The 17,177-nt window shown below is 41.7% G+C and overlaps 1 protein-coding gene across 2 annotated transcripts in view; it reads right to left on the bottom strand.

Moving 5' to 3' along the window:
* sdr16c5a (short chain dehydrogenase/reductase family 16C, member 5a) overlaps positions 1-17,177 on the bottom strand; it is a 57,310-nt gene that overhangs the window by 8,459 nt on the left and 31,674 nt on the right. For both annotated transcript variants that reach the window (XM_061083804.1, XM_061083805.1), the window contains exon 6: positions 6,141-6,266. In XM_061083804.1, the coding sequence (XP_060939787.1) occupies positions 6,141-6,266 (126 nt within the window). The remainder of the gene's footprint in view (positions 1-6,140; positions 6,267-17,177) is intronic.

Here is a 17,177-nt window from a genome sequence, read left to right as displayed (position 1 = left end):
CTGGTCTTTCTGTAAGTTTAATTCAACATCTGCAGATGGACTCCGACCAGAATGAGGACAGGGAGAAAGATAAGAATAGCAGGATCATATCATTGTTTTATATCTGCTGGTGGGTCACATATAATCTAATGCTAAACAATGCAAAGTTACATGCTGCCTTCACCCTGGTGTCTTCCATGTCTGTTGTTGGACATTGAGTGACGGACTGGAAAATTCATGGTTTTGCGTCGAAGCTATGCCGTACCCTACGCAGATTCAAGACTGCAAGAGCTGCGATTGGTCCGACAGACTCGCCCCCATTTTTGAATTGAGTTGTGTTATAACCCAGCCCAGGAGCAAACCCAGTCGCAACATGAGGAATGAGTCCCCCTTCTTCTCAGCTCCCAAGAACCACCAGCAACGAGTTATTACAGCCCTTTTTAAGGTTTAAATTCATTCAATTAAATTTACAACAAGGAAACCTATTGACAGCATATGACCAACTATCTTTGCAGTGGCTAACTGCTCAAAAAATGTCTGAATAGACATTTCTGGATCGGAATTATCAATAAAAGCCTAATGAATCAACATATAATCATGTTCAAATTTACTCTCCATGAAATGCTCTTCTTAAATTGTTTTATAAGAATAGCTTCTGACAGGATCATTATTGAACAGCATCATGCTTCATACGTTGTATTTAGTGATATACTTGAGCCAACAGCCATAAAAACACTCTTTGTCTCCATAAAACTGATGGTCTTTGATGACTCCAACTGCTGTGGCTATATAAAAGGCAGCTTGAGGCACTGTTTGGCTCCAACGATGGACATAACTTGTAGACAGAGAGAAGCAAGCAGATTTACATCTTATATAATGTCTTCTTGTTGTTTGCTGTTTCTGCAAGATGTTTGCCAAGTTTGTAACCGCTCAATCGTGCATTTGGAGGCATGTTTAAATGTATCACTTTGGATATGGTCTGGGAGTGCGGCTATTCGCCTCCCTGTCATCCACCCCTTGTTTTATTGATCCAATCATTAAAAGGTAATGTGGGGGGTGTGGGGGAAACATGCAGGTTGTGAATTTGAGATTTTTTTTTACCCCTTTGTCCGCATAAAAAAATGCTGCAAGAACAATACCGGACAAAATAGAAAACAGCAGAAAACTTCTTGCTCTTTGCTCTATATCGATTCAGTTAGGGATATGTCAGTCTGCAATACAAATTTTGCTTGGGATGGTTATGATTGAGATGACAACTTATTATCATATATTTAGTTATTAATCGATGGTGTCGGATCATGAATCAGTGTCGCTCCGGTCACTTTAGTCTGGGGAGTTGTACTGGATGGAACATATCGAACAAACACTTAGTTTACTCGAAGTAAAGTAGATCAGGTCCTGATGGAGGACCCCAAAACTACAGCTCGGTACAAACCAATAGCTGCTTCTGCTCTGATCATTGCATATGATTGAGTGGGGGCGGGGCCCTGGGGCCAGTGTGATTGTGTATAGACTCCACTTTGCTCTCAGTCTGAAGAAGAGCACACACAACATGTTTCGCTCGAAAGTGATATTTCATCTGAGAGCAATTATAATTTTAACAAAAAACGGGGGGCATATTTGCAAGTGGCAGCGGTGCAAGTAGTTGTAAAGATAACTCGGGCAGTCTCCAAAAATGGTCACAAAATGTGACTATTTGGTCACAGTCTGGAGCCCTGCATGTATTAAGTTATTAATCGATGATGTCAAGTCATGAATCCGGATCGTTCTGGTCACTTTAACTCTGTAGCAGGTTTAAACATTTGTCTCATTAACTATAGAGCGAATCGAAACTAACACAAAGTAAACGTCAGTCCTGTACGTGTCCTAATAACGTGTGATCAGTGATAGTGTTTATTTTTAAAGTGCAAAGTGAACGCAGGTCAGAGGGGGTTTGAGGAGGAAAGACTCTGACAGAGTGTCTGACACAGGACTACCAGACCTTTAATGTGCGTCTGTCCTGATGCAGCGGAGGTTCTAATTATTCAGTGGAGTCCGCATCCACGTCACAGCGCATCTAAGAATGGAGAAATGTCCACAGGTCCATGTTGTGATCCTATGCTATTCCATCCACTAGGTCAGTGGTCCCCAACCTTTTTTGCGCTACAGACCGGTTGGATGTCAGACAATATTTTCACGGACCGGCCGTTAAGGTGTGGCTACGGAGCCTCACTACGGAGGCCCTCTGGTACGGCCTCTGGTGACATCGCTCGATTTTTTTTATTTAATGAAATTAACGAATTGTTAATACGCGGCCTCAAATTAATTATTGCGTGGTAAGTTACAAGCAAGACGGAGACGGACGGATACCAAAGCTCCGTCACGCACACGCTTCTGTGCGCTTTGGAGAGTTCTTTTTTGTTATTTAAAATAAAAAATGAATTCGTTAATTTAAAAAAATTCCACCAATGTAACTTTTCACATTTCCGACATCATATATGTAATATGATGTCGGAAATGGCAACAGAGTTTTTAGTGCTGTTGTGGCGATCTCAGGGTATTCTGCCGTGACTTTAATCAAGAACACCGGCAGAGTTGTTTTCTCTAACATATTTTTAAGGCCGCCGTCATTCTCCAGCAGCTGATCTTCTTCTTGCACAGACATGCTGGATTCACCTGGTTTGTTGACAAATGGGTCTTGTTTATTCTTTCTGTGCGGCCCGGTACCAAATGACTCACGGCCCGGGGGTCTGGGACCACTGCACTACGTGACAGTTGCTAAATAACAGTTGTAAAAAAGGAGTAATTAAAGACGCAGAAAACATTACAGTAAGACACTAAGATTCACATGTATTTGCTGAAGGCATGGTGTGATAAGGGTGTGATAATGGTGTAAAGTTACATTGGGACTTTTTTTAAATTTCTACTATTGTGAAATTTTTCTGTTTTTACCTTTTCTCTGTTATAACTTCAACTTCTCTGTTCAGCACACCGTTCTCTTCATGATACACCAAAAGGATGTCCTTTTATGGTTAAATAGAGGCGTGGCAGTATGCCAAATGGAGAGAGCGGACACGCACCTTTCTATTTAGAATGATTCTGATTCATAAACATATAAGGTGGTAAGAACAAAATTGGAACCTTCAATAACATTACATAACATTTAGCAGACGCTTTTATTCAAAGCACCTTCAAATAAGTGCATTCAAGCATGTGGGTAAAAACCCAGAACAGCAAGAATAATGTAAGAATATTTTGCTTCAAAAAAAGAGTAAAAGAAATTTGAAATATTAACACTAGAGTTGATGATGGATGGCACTAGCAGGCAAGGAGGGAGTTGCAGTAGTGTAGGTGTGAGATTACAAGAGCCTGGACCAGAACCTGCGCCGCCATCTGAGTGAGAAGAGGACGTATTCTCCTGATGTTATGCAGTATACATCAAGTGTTGTGTATCTACCAAGCAGGTTGTTACAGCAATGTTGGCAGCAAGGGAGGTTGCGTTTTTTGCCCAAGCACTTATGTTGTGCACAGAGTAAGAACATTTCTTCGCAAGCTGGTGAATGAGGCAGCAATTTGCCTCTACTGGTTAAAGTGAGCAAAGTAAAATGGTAAAGAGAGGAGAAGTTGGTAGAAAGAGAGACAGAGGAAGAGTTGCGCAGAGACAACAGAGAGAGACCAAGAGAGTTCTCTTCTCCTATTAACATTAATAATGGATGCTGCTGTCTTACAGCCACCAGAACCAGAAAACGCTCTTCATCAATTCAACATGAGATTTATATTTACATATACTTTGAGTGTTCTTCCCAGCTCCTTCTCTGTGCACAGCCTCAGGGATCCCACTTTACTATTCACGCTTCCTCATATTTGTTCCCTCAAATAGAGATTTCCATTTTTTGGTCCTGTGTTGTTTGTGATTCATTTGATCTGGGTAGGCTGATTTTAATTTCCTCTTCTTGTCTCCTTCCATTGTTTATTTCCCTCTTTAAAGCCCCTGCTTGTGATAAAAGGCTGTATAAATAAATGAACTTGGACCTGAAATCGATTACAACAGCAGAGAGTCAGCAGGCACTTTACTAAATGTGTATAAATATAACAAGGTAAACAAATGGAGGGCATTCGGGGAAGAGAAATAGACTAAAGGGAAATGCTTTTAAAAGTGAAGTGAAAATTGAAAATGTTCCGCACTGCCCTGACACCACTCAGTGAGTCACTGCACATGATCAAGTCATAGAAAAAGCCCAGTTGAGATGGCTTCAGGTCACGCTTCCACATTTATCAAAACTGCCTACACACAGTTGTGTCATAACTGTGCCAATGACCATTTCGAAACATAGTGTTGAAAATCTCCTAGACTGGAAGAGTAGTGATAAAGAATATAAAAAGGCTCTCCACAAAGCAAGAGCTGCCTATTATTCAAAACTAATAGAAGAGAATAAAAACAAACCCCAGGTTTCTCTTTAGCACTGTAGCCAGGCTGACAGTCACACCTCCACCGAACCCAGTATTCCTCGATCCCTAAATAGCAATATCTTTATGACCCTTTTTCATGATAAAATTCTAACTATTAGAAATAAAATCAACAATCTCCTGCCCTCAATTGGCACTAATACCCTCCCAACATCGGAGATCTCAGAAACGGCTAAGAATCCTCCCCCTTATTTAGACAGCTTGTCTCTGATCACCCGTGATCAGTTTACCAAAATAATCTCAGGTTCTAAACCAACAACCTGTATCTTAGATCCTATTCCTAAAAAATTGCTTAAAGAAATTCTTCCCCTAATAGATAGTTCATTATTTAACACAATCAATCTGTCATTGTCATCAGGTTATGTACCACAGTCTTTTAAAATAGCTGTAATCAAACCCCTACTCAAAAAACCCACCCTAGACCCAGAGGTTTTAGCAAATTACAGGCCAATATCTAATCTCCCCTTCTTGTCTAAAATCTTAGAAAAAGTTGTAGCCAATCAGCTGTGTGAGTTTCACCAGGAAAATAATATATATGAAGACTTTCAGTCTGGGTTTAGAACCAATCACAGTACAGAGACAGCCTTGGCAAAAGTCACCAATGACCTTCTAATAGCTACAGATCAGGGACTTGTGTCTGTCCTCGTTCTGTTAGATCTCAGTGCAGCATTCGACACAATTGATCATCAAATTTTATTACAGAGACTAAAACAGTTAATTAACATTAATGGAACCGCCCTAAACTGGTTTAAATCTTGTTTTTCTGATCGCTCCCAATTCGTACAAATTAATGATGAGTCATTTGTGTTTAGTAGTTTTTCCTTACTCTTGTTGAGGGTTAAGGACAGAGGATGTCACACCATGTTAAAGCCCTATGAGACAAATTGTGATTTGTGAATATGGACAATACAAATAAAATTTGATTGATTGATTGGTTAAAGCTATGATTGCAAAATGCACAGATATAGTAGATGAGAAATTATTCGTTGATATTGTCTTACAGTGTTTAAGGTCTTTAATTGTTTTGTTCGGTGTTGTATAAGGACGGCTCAAATAAACCACCAAAACATCAGTTAAGTCTCGACCATCTTTCGGGGATCTGCTACAATAAATATTTACAGGCATGTATCATTACTAGTTGTTTTCTACATTAAAGGTCCAGTGTAGGATTAAGGGGTATTAATCAACAGTTAAACAATATAATATTAATAATTAAGTTTTCACAAGTTTATAATGACCTGAATGCAAGACAGACAGACAGACTTCTACTTCAGAATTATTCCTAATCATGAGTGGGTCAAACAGTTGTACAATATGCTGTCACTGTCACAGTTTTACATTCCCCATTCACACACATTCATACAGTGTATCTTTGATCAGCACTTTTTCTAAGAGAAGGGGCCATTTGGGGTCCAGTATCTTCCCCAAGGACACTTCGGCATGCGGAATGGGGAAGACTGGAATCGAACTGCCGACTTTCTGGTTAGAGGACGACCGCTCAAACCCTGGAGTCGCAGACTTTGTTAATCTGCACCCCCTCTCACTGCAAGGCGCTGTTTGTCTGTTTATTCAAATATCACTATATTTAACTTATAACTAAAGTTGGTAGTCGGTCAGTCACATTCATAACCAGGTAATGACATGCAGTGTGGACTTGGTAGCTATACAGTGAGCGACTCAGTGTGTTGAGAAGAACAGAAAAGATTGACACTAACTTCTTGAGAGCAGTGATGAGGTACAAAGTCTTGGGCAGCAGCAGGTACGCTTGGTCTGTGAGCACAGCATGGATGATCTTCTTCACCACATAGTCTGGATTCAAGATGGGTAGCAGCGTTGGCCACCTGATTGGGACAAGAAAAAGCATTAAGGAAAAAAGCACAACTACAAACAGTAGCAAGAACTTACCAAATAGAAGAAGTTCCCCATTTGTCTTGCAAGAAATGTCTCTTTGTAAATCTATTTAAATGGTATTCCTAACATAAACAAAGCTGACACATGCAACAGAAAAGGAAATGCACCATTATCTGGAATATAATACAGATTCCTCAACGCTCCAAAATTTTTAAAACATATGGGAATACGTACAATTTCCAAAGTGTCCCTTCCCTCTCCCTAATCTCTGTGTCACTGCCTTTTCAGAGGAGATATTTGTTTTCTTTTTATTATCTTAATTTTTGTGTCGCGTGTTAGAAGTGTAATCAACCCCCTTTTCCCTTGCGTTAAATCCAGCAGAGGATCCCCTGCTGCACTCAAACATCGAATTATCCTGAATTTTTACGGATTTTATAGTAGGAGGCCAGGTGGAAAGAGTATGTGAGTAGTTCAGTGCATGTCTAAAGACAGCCTAAAGAGGTTTCCATTTTCTACAAGAACCTTCCCTCAACATGCTATGGGCACTAAAATCTGAGAAAATTAAGCTCCTTGGGAATCAAGCCCGTCCTCAGTTTCTAAATATTCCAGTGATAAGTGTCTGTACATCCATGGGTACATTGCAAACAGGAAGTGCAAATAGCCAATTTGCAAACAAAGTAGTATTATTATGATAACGCCTCAAATATAAGACACACAATAAAGAGTGAAAAAAATCCATTACCAGTAACAGTACTATTTCAACCTAACCGACTTCTTCTCTCTTATATCTCTTCATCTCTTATATTGAAAGTTTCCAGGTAAATCATAGCATTATCATGAAAAACATGTAATAGTGCTGGTACTTGTCCTGAAGGAGGAGGGGTGAAGCTGGCCACAGCCAGGGAGCAGAGGGAAACTCATACGGGTGATTTCACATTTGGGATACTGCTGATTTTGGGATAAAATGAGGCAATTTTTAAGCAGACCCTTTGAACAAGCTCACCAGTGTCAAGTTTTTTATTTTACCAGGATCATTTATCATGAGAATACTGCTCTCAAGTGTGTGTTAGCTGGCTGCATAGATGAACAACACGTTACAACACTCAACAGACTTGCTACTGTCTTAACAGCTCTGTACTGTACTAAATGCTTTCACCATCCTAGCATGCTCACCACAACAGTGCCAACATGAAGGTGTTTAGCAGGTATCATGTGTTGGGATTTTTCGGCCTTCATGTCTAGACAAAAGCCTGTAGCCGCATGGTCTTTTGTTCTTGAGAAGCCTCCTGAACTCTTTCTGAACAGTTTCACCCAGAGTTGTGAAAAGCCACCAGGGTCAACTCCAATTGGTCACTTTGGCCCCATGACCTGTGAGGTCACCAGGCCAATATAAGCCAACTTCTGCCCCTCCTCATTCTCTTTCCACAACCCTTCCTAGAAGGAAGGCTGCCAGCCTATCTTCTCCTGCATCGCCGAGGGGGAGCTGGGCTGCTCAAGCTAAAATCTTCTCTTCGCACCCAACGACAGGAGGTCGGAGGTGGAGCTTCCAACTCATCTTCTCAAGGAGACCTCTCAAATCAAGCTTTTCCAAACTCCTAGCAGCGACTCGATGTCCTGCAGGTAAGAACTTTGAACTAGCGACTGAGCCCCACCGCTCAACAGAACCGCGAATGCAGAAATCTTAAGACCAGCCAGGAGACGTCACAGAACTGCGAACTGCACAGCAACTTTCTCCCTTTCTAAGGACTGGTGCCATGTTGGGCTTAATAATTATACTAAGCTGAGCAAGACTGTTTATTTGATTCTGTGTGACATTTATAAGTTTGTTATATGTGTGATATTGTGGTTATAAGTTAAATGAAAGTTAATGTTAGGTAGGCTCTTCACAGGCTTTCTCTCTCTGAATCATTCATTCTCTGAATAACATTTACACAGACACACGCATATCTCTACACTTAGTTATCTCCTCCCCCACTTCAGAAGAAGGGGGGGGGGGCTGCTATCTGTAGGGGGTCAACAACCATTTTGAAAGCATGCTGATGAAGGTGTGAACTTTGGTCAGCCATTTTGGGAAGCACCCTAATTGACATGGAAACACACACACTCACATACACATCTTTGCTCAGCTAGTACGTTTGCTAGTAATTTGTGTTTTTATACTTTATTATATTCATAATAAATGTTTTTCTTTCACAAATGTATAACCTTCACTGTTCATTATATAATCTTTAATAGTAAATATTAGAGATGAGCCGGATACTCGGCTGAAACGAGTATGGATAAAGCACTTTTGCCGATTACGAGTATAATACGAGTAATCGGAGTCATTATCTGTGCTCGGACTGAATGAAAATCCTCACACAGCGTCACAGCGCTCCTCCCGTCACACACGGCTCTGCTCACTCACTCACAGAACAGCTCTCTGTCTCTCAGTCACTCAGGTTCACTGCGCATCGGGACTGTTCCATAGGCTCAGTCAAGGAAGCAGAAATGATTCGTTCATTTCCCGACTGGGTTTTCGGGTATGAGTCTTTGGAAACTTTTTCACGAGACCTGCAATGGCTTAGTAGAGGAGCGCTGGAGATGCGAGGGACATTCACTGTCTCCCGGAGAAATTAACACTCTGTGTTTTTAGTATAGAAAGATGTGAATTATATTTGTTCACAAGTCATAATGACTGGTTTTGTTATTTTCACTTTACATTTACACGTACTTTACAGTAAAGTAAACCTCTATTAAATACAGTACAACATGACAGTTTGTATGGTTTGAAATTGTCATCTATTATCACACTGGCATACACAGAGTGTTCATTTCTCCGGGAGACAGTGAACGCCCCTCGCATCTCACTCACACGCGCACACACACACACACACACCTGGTGTGGAAATAAATTTAAAAAAAATAAAAATAAAAAAATCATAAAAAAATGTCAAAGTTAAAAAAGAAAGTTATGTTGAACCAGCCCACTTCCGGGTTAAATCACACCCACTTCCGGGTTAGGCCCCGCCCACTCCGAGTACGGATACGGATAATTCATATGGTTAACAGATACAGATAATGCTGTACTCGCTCATCCCTAGTAAATATTGAGATTTCTAATTGAACTAGATCTAAATGAGACTGACTTTAATCAATAAATTGGCTATCTTTTCCATTCCTTTGAAGGGTGGTGCCCGTGATAACTTTAAAAAACTAAAGTTATGATTCAATATTAATATTTTAAATATTGATGATTTATATTTTATTTTGATAACCAAATTTATTGAATGCCTTAAGGCACACCATTCTATGGTATCACTTTTAACGCATTATTGCACAAACACATGTTTACCACATTTTTATGTAACTAGAATGTTAGCATGCTCACATTTACCACTTTATACACAAACTGAAGGAAATGTCATTAGTTTTGCAGCGATTAGCAGACATTTACAGAGATTTAAACAATTTCAGAAGCAATTAATACCAACTTCTACCACCTGACAAGCAGCTGTGAAAAGTATTGTTTTACACCCTCAGTCAATGTCCTCTATGTGCCTTGTGTTGGACCTGTTGGACATGGAAAACAAATGCATTTTGCTATTATTTTTCGGACATTTCGTTGGCAATGGTGACGTCCCATAATTCGAATAACAGCGCTACCCACCCTCAATCTTACCCGGTATCTAATTAGCCATAATAACTAAGGTCAATTGTGGGATCCCGATATTTGAACAAAAAATTATAGCATATCAATCTTACCTGTACATTTTTAACCTGAAAAATAAATTAATGTAACTGCTAACAATGGTATGTGTAAGCTACTTTAACATTATGAGAGATAGTCCTCTATTATGGTTCTGCCGACATAAGGTTATCGATGTTTCATGCAATTTCGCAGCTCATGCATGAAGACCTTTGCTTAGAGCTAATTTATGTGATGACAAAGATCACAGAACACGTTAATATATATTTTGATTGAGCGGTAAACTGTCCAGTGATGTGAAACAAGGAGTCTAAATGATGGGACGCATAAACACGAGCAAGAGGACAAAAAGTGATGAAAAAGCTCAGGGTGTGTACAAATGAACTCGAAACCCAGACCCACAGCTTCTAAAAAACTTCAGCAAGTCTCTAATGGAAATATACAGAATGTCTTGAGTGCTGACTATCAGTTCCAGTGGTGTTTGGTAACATACAAAGGGTGCACACAAGCTACTATCTGAACATTTAACTGCCTTAAAATGGGGCAGATAAGTCAAAGATGTTTGTAACATAATTTAAGCAGGTCAGAGCAGAGTTTGTATGACGTTTGTGGTTATTTTAGGGAACTCTTGGGTTCACATGGGAGAAGTAGGAAGTGACAGGCCAGGTGTTTGGCACTGGCGTAAAGCATGTGTCCTGGTGGCTTCAGGGGGCTGATGCATGGATGAAAGCAGGAAGACAGAAATAAAGATGGACACAGTCTCCTAACACTTAAAAAAAATAACCCCAGGGCATCTGAGAGCCCACCACAATGGTTTTGCAATGGTGTGTTTGTGTATTTGTTTTTATGGGTAAGTAAAAAGAGGAAAGAAAGTGTCATTCCAATGTCTACAAGTCTACCATCACCACAGACACCTCTGGCACTATTATGCTTTTGAATAGTTGTTGTTGAATAGTTTTTTCCAACTGTAGACATAAATCTTTTATAACACCTAACTACTGCAGTTCTGCTCTCTGCTATGATGCAGCATAAAGGGACTGCATGAAGCTAAGTGTGAACAAATAATGAGCTATTTGCTGGAGATTGTGTAAAATAATTTTAATACTGATGTCCTTTTTTTTTTCCTTAATCTATTGTGCCATTAAAACTAAAGCCTGGAATGAGAGAAAACAAAAATACACCTCCATGTCCCACACAAACAAAATTTTTATGATAGACCTTTATACTTTTTATCTCTTTTAGTGCAATAGTCTCACAAATATTGAACACAGTGAAAAGAGGCCAAATTAAAATTAAAGTCTATCTGTTTGAATTTCAGACTTGCAATACTATGTGAAATAAGCTTAACTGAATACAGGCTTTAGTGTAGACATGCACCACTGTTACCTCTGTCAACGAATTAACTGTCCTATCAATAAAGGCAAAATGTACCAAAAATATGTATTAAAAAAATAATTGATAACTGACACAACAAAATAAACAATATAGTGTTTCTATCGTATCTATCTATATAACATGTTATTGCACTTACTTACCAGTAAATCTGAAAAAAAATGGAGGGGATCCTCCTATAGGTTTCACCACGAGAAAGTGCGGGGCTGATTGCGCTTCTCACACGCAATGGCGTATGATGACAACTAGATTGCTTAGCTATACATTATACCACCTAACATATCCTACCACTATAACTCTGTCATTACTGCTCCCTTCACCTTTGTCTGACTTTTTTTAGGTATAATTACTTAGAACATTGATACACCTCTCCATTTGTGTTGGACTTCGTATTCCTCATGAATGTTGTAAATATTGTTATTTACTACTGACTGCCGTGCACTTTTGTCTGTCCTGGTAGCGGGATCATCACATACGGCTCTCTCTGAGGTTTCAGGTTTCTACCCTTTTTTTCCATTTTTCGGGGGTTGTTTCTTGTTGAGGGTTAAGGCTGGAGGGTGTCACACCTGCCCTATGAGTCAAATTGTTATTGTGAATATGGCAGGGGTGTATAGTAACGAATTACATTTACTCACGTTACTGTAATTGAGTAGTTTTTTGTGTACTTTGTAATTTTTTGAGTAGTTTTTGAAATGGGTAATTTTACTTTTACTTAAGTAGATTTTGATTGAAGTATTGTACTTCGCTACATTGGAAATTACATCCATTACTGAGTAAAAAAAAATATAGTTCAAGGCGCAAGGCAATTCTCACTGCAGTGGTAGACAGTGTTGTGCGCGAGGCACACATGCCAGTAGCGATCTTTTCCATATTATTCAGGAAGTACCTTTTCAAAATAAAAGAAACCATTTCAAAATAAATTTATCAAAACTTTGATTTGTTATGCCTTTTGTTTGCAGGGTATGAATAAATAAACAGGGAAAATTAGCAATAATAAAACATAATTAAAAAAAACATTTATTTTAGTAATTGATACATATGAAGTACAGTTTCAGGCAAGGGCTAGTGATGGATAAAGTTTTCCTTAAAAAACGAGTTATGTCTTTCATTCTCACTTTCCACCTTAAAACTATGAAATGAAATGAAGCTCGCGTAAGTTCAATAGGGAAGACTTAACCTGCATTCAGATCAGCTGACTGCGGGCGGTCCTAAATTTCGGGAACGCCTCAGAGGGTTTAACCCGCGTCTGTCAGCTGATCGCGGGCGTTTCCCAATCTTCCAATCAGGCCCGCGCGGGATCTTTCAGCCAGTCACAGCAGCAGCTGTCAGAATTTAAAAGTTCCCTCTCTTCTCTTCCTCAGCAGTGTCACTTCAGCGACGAGCACTACACGCGACTCGCTAAACAGCACGCTCGGCAAAACCTACTTATTTTGCTATTACCATCATGTCGGACTCCGATGACAACGATCCACAGGAGGTCTTTGATCCTAGCGCGGATCTGCTCCTAGAGATCGCTTCCAATTCATCTGGCGGTCGGCGCAAGAGCCTCCGCCTAGCTGAACAACATCCTGGATCCCGCACAGACGAAGCTGACATGCTCATCGCACAGCTACGGGACCAAGGCATCACACCAGCCCCAGGCCTGCTTCCTGCCCAGCTCCGGGATCTAGCAGACTACGTGTCCCTTCAACCTGGTCCCAGCTCCGTCCCATCTAACCCAGCCGACTTCTCCGCCGCGCCTGCCCGCGGGCGCAAACGAACCAGGAAAGCGGCTCCATCCAAGGCCCCCACGGCTAAGATAAGTAACCCACCAGCCCGTCCCCGTGCGCCGGCACCCATCCCAGCTCCAGGCGACATGCTAACAACCACCTTGCAGTCCCTGGCCTCAACTTTACAAAACATCGACAACCGGCTGGAGACGCTCGAAAACGCGGCACACTTCGCCTCATCCTCAAACACCAGCGCTCCGCAGTTCTCGTTAGCACAAACAGCCACGCACACGCTCTCCCTACCCAGCGAAAACCCTCAACACACCTTGGCCTCAGCTGTCCCGGCGCCCGGTATAGGTAGGCCGTACATCCCTCAGGCTGCAAACATTTCAGCACGCCTCCGATCAAAAATCCTACAAGGCAAAGACATAAACTTAGTCAGCCTCATCCTGCCATCGCCAGAGTGCGATAAAACAATTGCAGCAGGAGAAAACCTAACCGCGGTGTTCAAAACCACCGATCCACGCCTAATCAGAGATCTGTCAATTGGACAATTCCTTATTGCCTTCAGTATCTTCCGCGACACAAGGTTTCCACGTGGGGGTCCCGTCCTCTCCCACCATCACATACGTGGCAAAAAATCTCCAGTCCGCAATCAAGGAACCAGGGATTGTTTCTCAGCTGCTCGAGAAAGAAGTGGGAAAAGGCTACATCATCGGTCCATTTAAATCCTCTCCATTCGCAGTGTTTCGCTCAAACCCCATAGGCATAGCCACACGGAAATATTCTGGAAAAAAGAGACTAATTTTCGATCTCTCAGCCCCCCGAACCGGCCCCTTCGCAAGCATAAACAGTACCATCCCGATAGAACAATTTTCTCTCAATTACGCCACAGTCGACCACGCAATAAAATTAATAAAACTCGCAGGGCAAGGAGCCTGGCTCTCAAAAGCAGACATCACCGACGCGTTTAAAATCATCCCCGTACATCCCTCACAGTGGAATCTGCTCGGCGTCCGATGGGAATCCAAATTCTACTTCGCGGTACGCCTGACCTTCGGGTGCAGGAGCAGTCCAAGTATATTCAACCACCTGTCCGAGGCGCTGTGCTGGATCCTGCTGAACAGAGTGAGAGTCCCCTCTGTTCTCCATCTCCTGGATGATTTTCTCCTGGTAGATTCCCCGCAAGACAGCTCAGGCGCGTCTCTCAAAAAATTGAAATGCTGTTTTCAATCACTCGGTGTACCCCTGTCGGAAGAAAAAACAATAGGCCCAGATACACGGCTAGAATTCCTGGGCATCACATTAAATTCCATCGAAATGAAAGCGTCCCTCCCATCAGAGAAATTACTACGCATTCGCGAAATCGCAAAAACATACAGCGAAGCAATAAACATCACCAAGCAGCAGCTGCTCTCTCTCCTTGGTCACCTGAACTTCGCTATGCGTGTAATTCCCCAAGGACGCTCCTTCATCTCCCCTTCTTCTGGAAACCGCAACCTCCGTTCCGAATCTCCACGACAAAATATCGCTCGACGAAGGATGCCGATCCGACCTGCGGTTCTGGTCCCACCTGCTCGACCATTGGAACGGTGTCACTTTTTTTTACGAAGACCTGGTTCACTCCTCCGACTCATTACAGTTATTCACGGATGCCGCCCCATCCGTGGGTTTTGGGGGTTTCTTCCAAGGCCAGTGGTTCGCCAGCCGCTGGCCTCCCTCCTTCCCAACGCACAACTTATCTTCCGCTTTATCTGAAATCTACCCCATTGCCGTCGCATGCCACATCTGGGGACAGCATTGGGCACGTAAGCGAATCTCGGTCCTCTGTGACAACCAAACGGTGGTGAACATAATCAATAAGGGGCGGTCCTCATGCAAAATCATCATGCCATTCATGAGAAGCATCACGTGGTCTGCCGTTACACATAATTTTATCATCACTGCACGTCACGTACCAGGGCATTTCAACACCCTCGCTGATTCTCTTTCCCGTTTTAATTTTCAGACATTCCGACGTCTCTGTCCAGAAGCCTGCTCCAGCCCAATTCCAGTTCCTCCTCTCCACGTTCTCTCTCTCTATTAAAAGACGAACCCCTGGTTAAATACCTCGAATCAGCCAAATTCTACATGAGGAAAGGATTAGCACCATCCACTCTAAGAATGTATGATTTCGCCTGGAGGACCTTTTCTTTGTTTTGCATCTCCGTTCACATAACACCCAAACCTATACTTGTAAATGTAGTGTGCGCATTCATCTGCTACTGTACGGACGTTCGGCATTTCAAGCCATCCTACATCCGAGGACTAGTAGCGGGAATCCAGTTTAACGCTAGATGTCACAATCCTTCTTTTCCCAGTTTATTTTTAAATCAAGCCGTTAAATTAATACTTAAAGGCATCGCAAAAGCTTCTCCTCCCCTGCCAGACAACAGACAACCCATCACGCTTTCTGTCCTGCACAGGATGCTGTCAGTACTGAGAAACGGCGTGTTTTCTCCCTACACAGACTCACTGCTAGAGGCTGTATGTTTACTAGCTTTTTACGGATTTCTAAGGATCGGGGAGTTCACTATATGCTCCCACACGTTTAATCCCGACTTCAACATCTCCCTCAACGACCTCAATTTCCACTCCGCGCACTACAGCCTCCAGCTTAAACACTCCAAATACAAAGGCGCTTGTTCCATTGTCGTGGCCCGCAACGATTCATATTTTTGCCCTTTTCAGTCCATGATTAATTTTCTAAAAATCAGGCCTTCCACCAGCCCTCTCGGGCCCCTATTCCTCATCCCCGGGAAACTTCCCCTAACAAAAAACTGGTTTAATCTTCATCTTAAAAAAAATCCTGATTAAAAGCAACCTATCGGCCGAGCGTTATTCAGCCCATTCGTTCAGGATTGGAGCTGCTACTTCTGCTGCAAACCAAGGTATTTCCTCTTCTGCACTCCAACAAATGGGGAGGTGGTCTTCTTCGGCCTTCACCTCCTATATTCGCCCGGATATAAACATGTCGGTAAGTAATTCATATAACTGGTGGTGGTTCATTTTTTTTTCTCACTCTCTGAGTCCCGCAGCTATTCATAAATTCTTCATTGAATATACACATCCAGGAACTCCACTCACACACTGAGACACTGTCTCAGCCTGCACCACATCCGGTCGGAAGGACCCCTTACGTGCGAGCGGCGTATGTGCACCCTGTATTTTAATTTCGGTCCAGCGCAAGCAAGAAAAGGACCTTATTTTCAGTTCGTCATATGACTTATTTTCTGTTACGGTGGTCGTGCCGATTTGATTTTTGTTGACATTTAATTTCAGTTGGTCTTGGACCTTATTTTCTTTGGTCAAATGACCTTTTTATTTTTGTTCGGTCCTCGTGACCGTTTTTCTAAGTTTACATTTTGCACTCACATGGCTTGAACCGGTCAGGTGACCTTAATAGAAGTTCGCCATGCCTTTTAATTTCCTTTGACGGTGTGCCGAGCCGTTTTAATTTCTGTTCGTCATGAGACTTAATTTTTGTTACGGTGGTCGTGCCGATTATATTTCTGTTGACATTTTATTTCTGTTGGTCTTGGACCTTAATTTCATTTTGGTCTAATGACCTTCTTTTTAAGTTTGGTTTTAGTGACCGTTTACTAAGTTTGACATCTTGCACTCACATGGCTTAACTCGGTCCAGCGGACCTCCATAAGTTTCGCCATGCCACCTTATTTTCCTTTGATGGTGTGCCGAGCCGTCTTAATTTCTGTTGTGGTGGTTGTACCGCTTACACTTTCGTTGATATTTATTTTATTTGGTCTTGGACCGTTATTTAATTTCGGTCTAACGACCTTTTATTAAGTTCTACATTTAAAACCCGCACCCACCACGACATTTCACTTTCTGTCCAGTGTACCTAATTTTCAAACAACCAAAATTTCGTAGCGGTTGCTATTGATATATTATCACTGTCATCTATTATTGATTTAATCATATCACATTCTAGATCCCTGATTACACTTGCACATACCTCTCTTCTTTTTACCTCATATCTCGTCCACTCGAGGGTGTAGATGCACTCTAAACGAGTCATCATCTTATTCCACTAGGAAAATGTATAAACGTTC

Source organism: Limanda limanda, chromosome 13 (assembly GCF_963576545.1).
Source record: "Limanda limanda chromosome 13, fLimLim1.1, whole genome shotgun sequence".
NCBI classification, from domain to species: domain Eukaryota; kingdom Metazoa; phylum Chordata; class Actinopteri; order Pleuronectiformes; family Pleuronectidae; genus Limanda; species Limanda limanda.
Note: the sequence above shows the minus strand (reverse complement) of the source record. Positions and strands in the feature narration are given on the sequence as shown.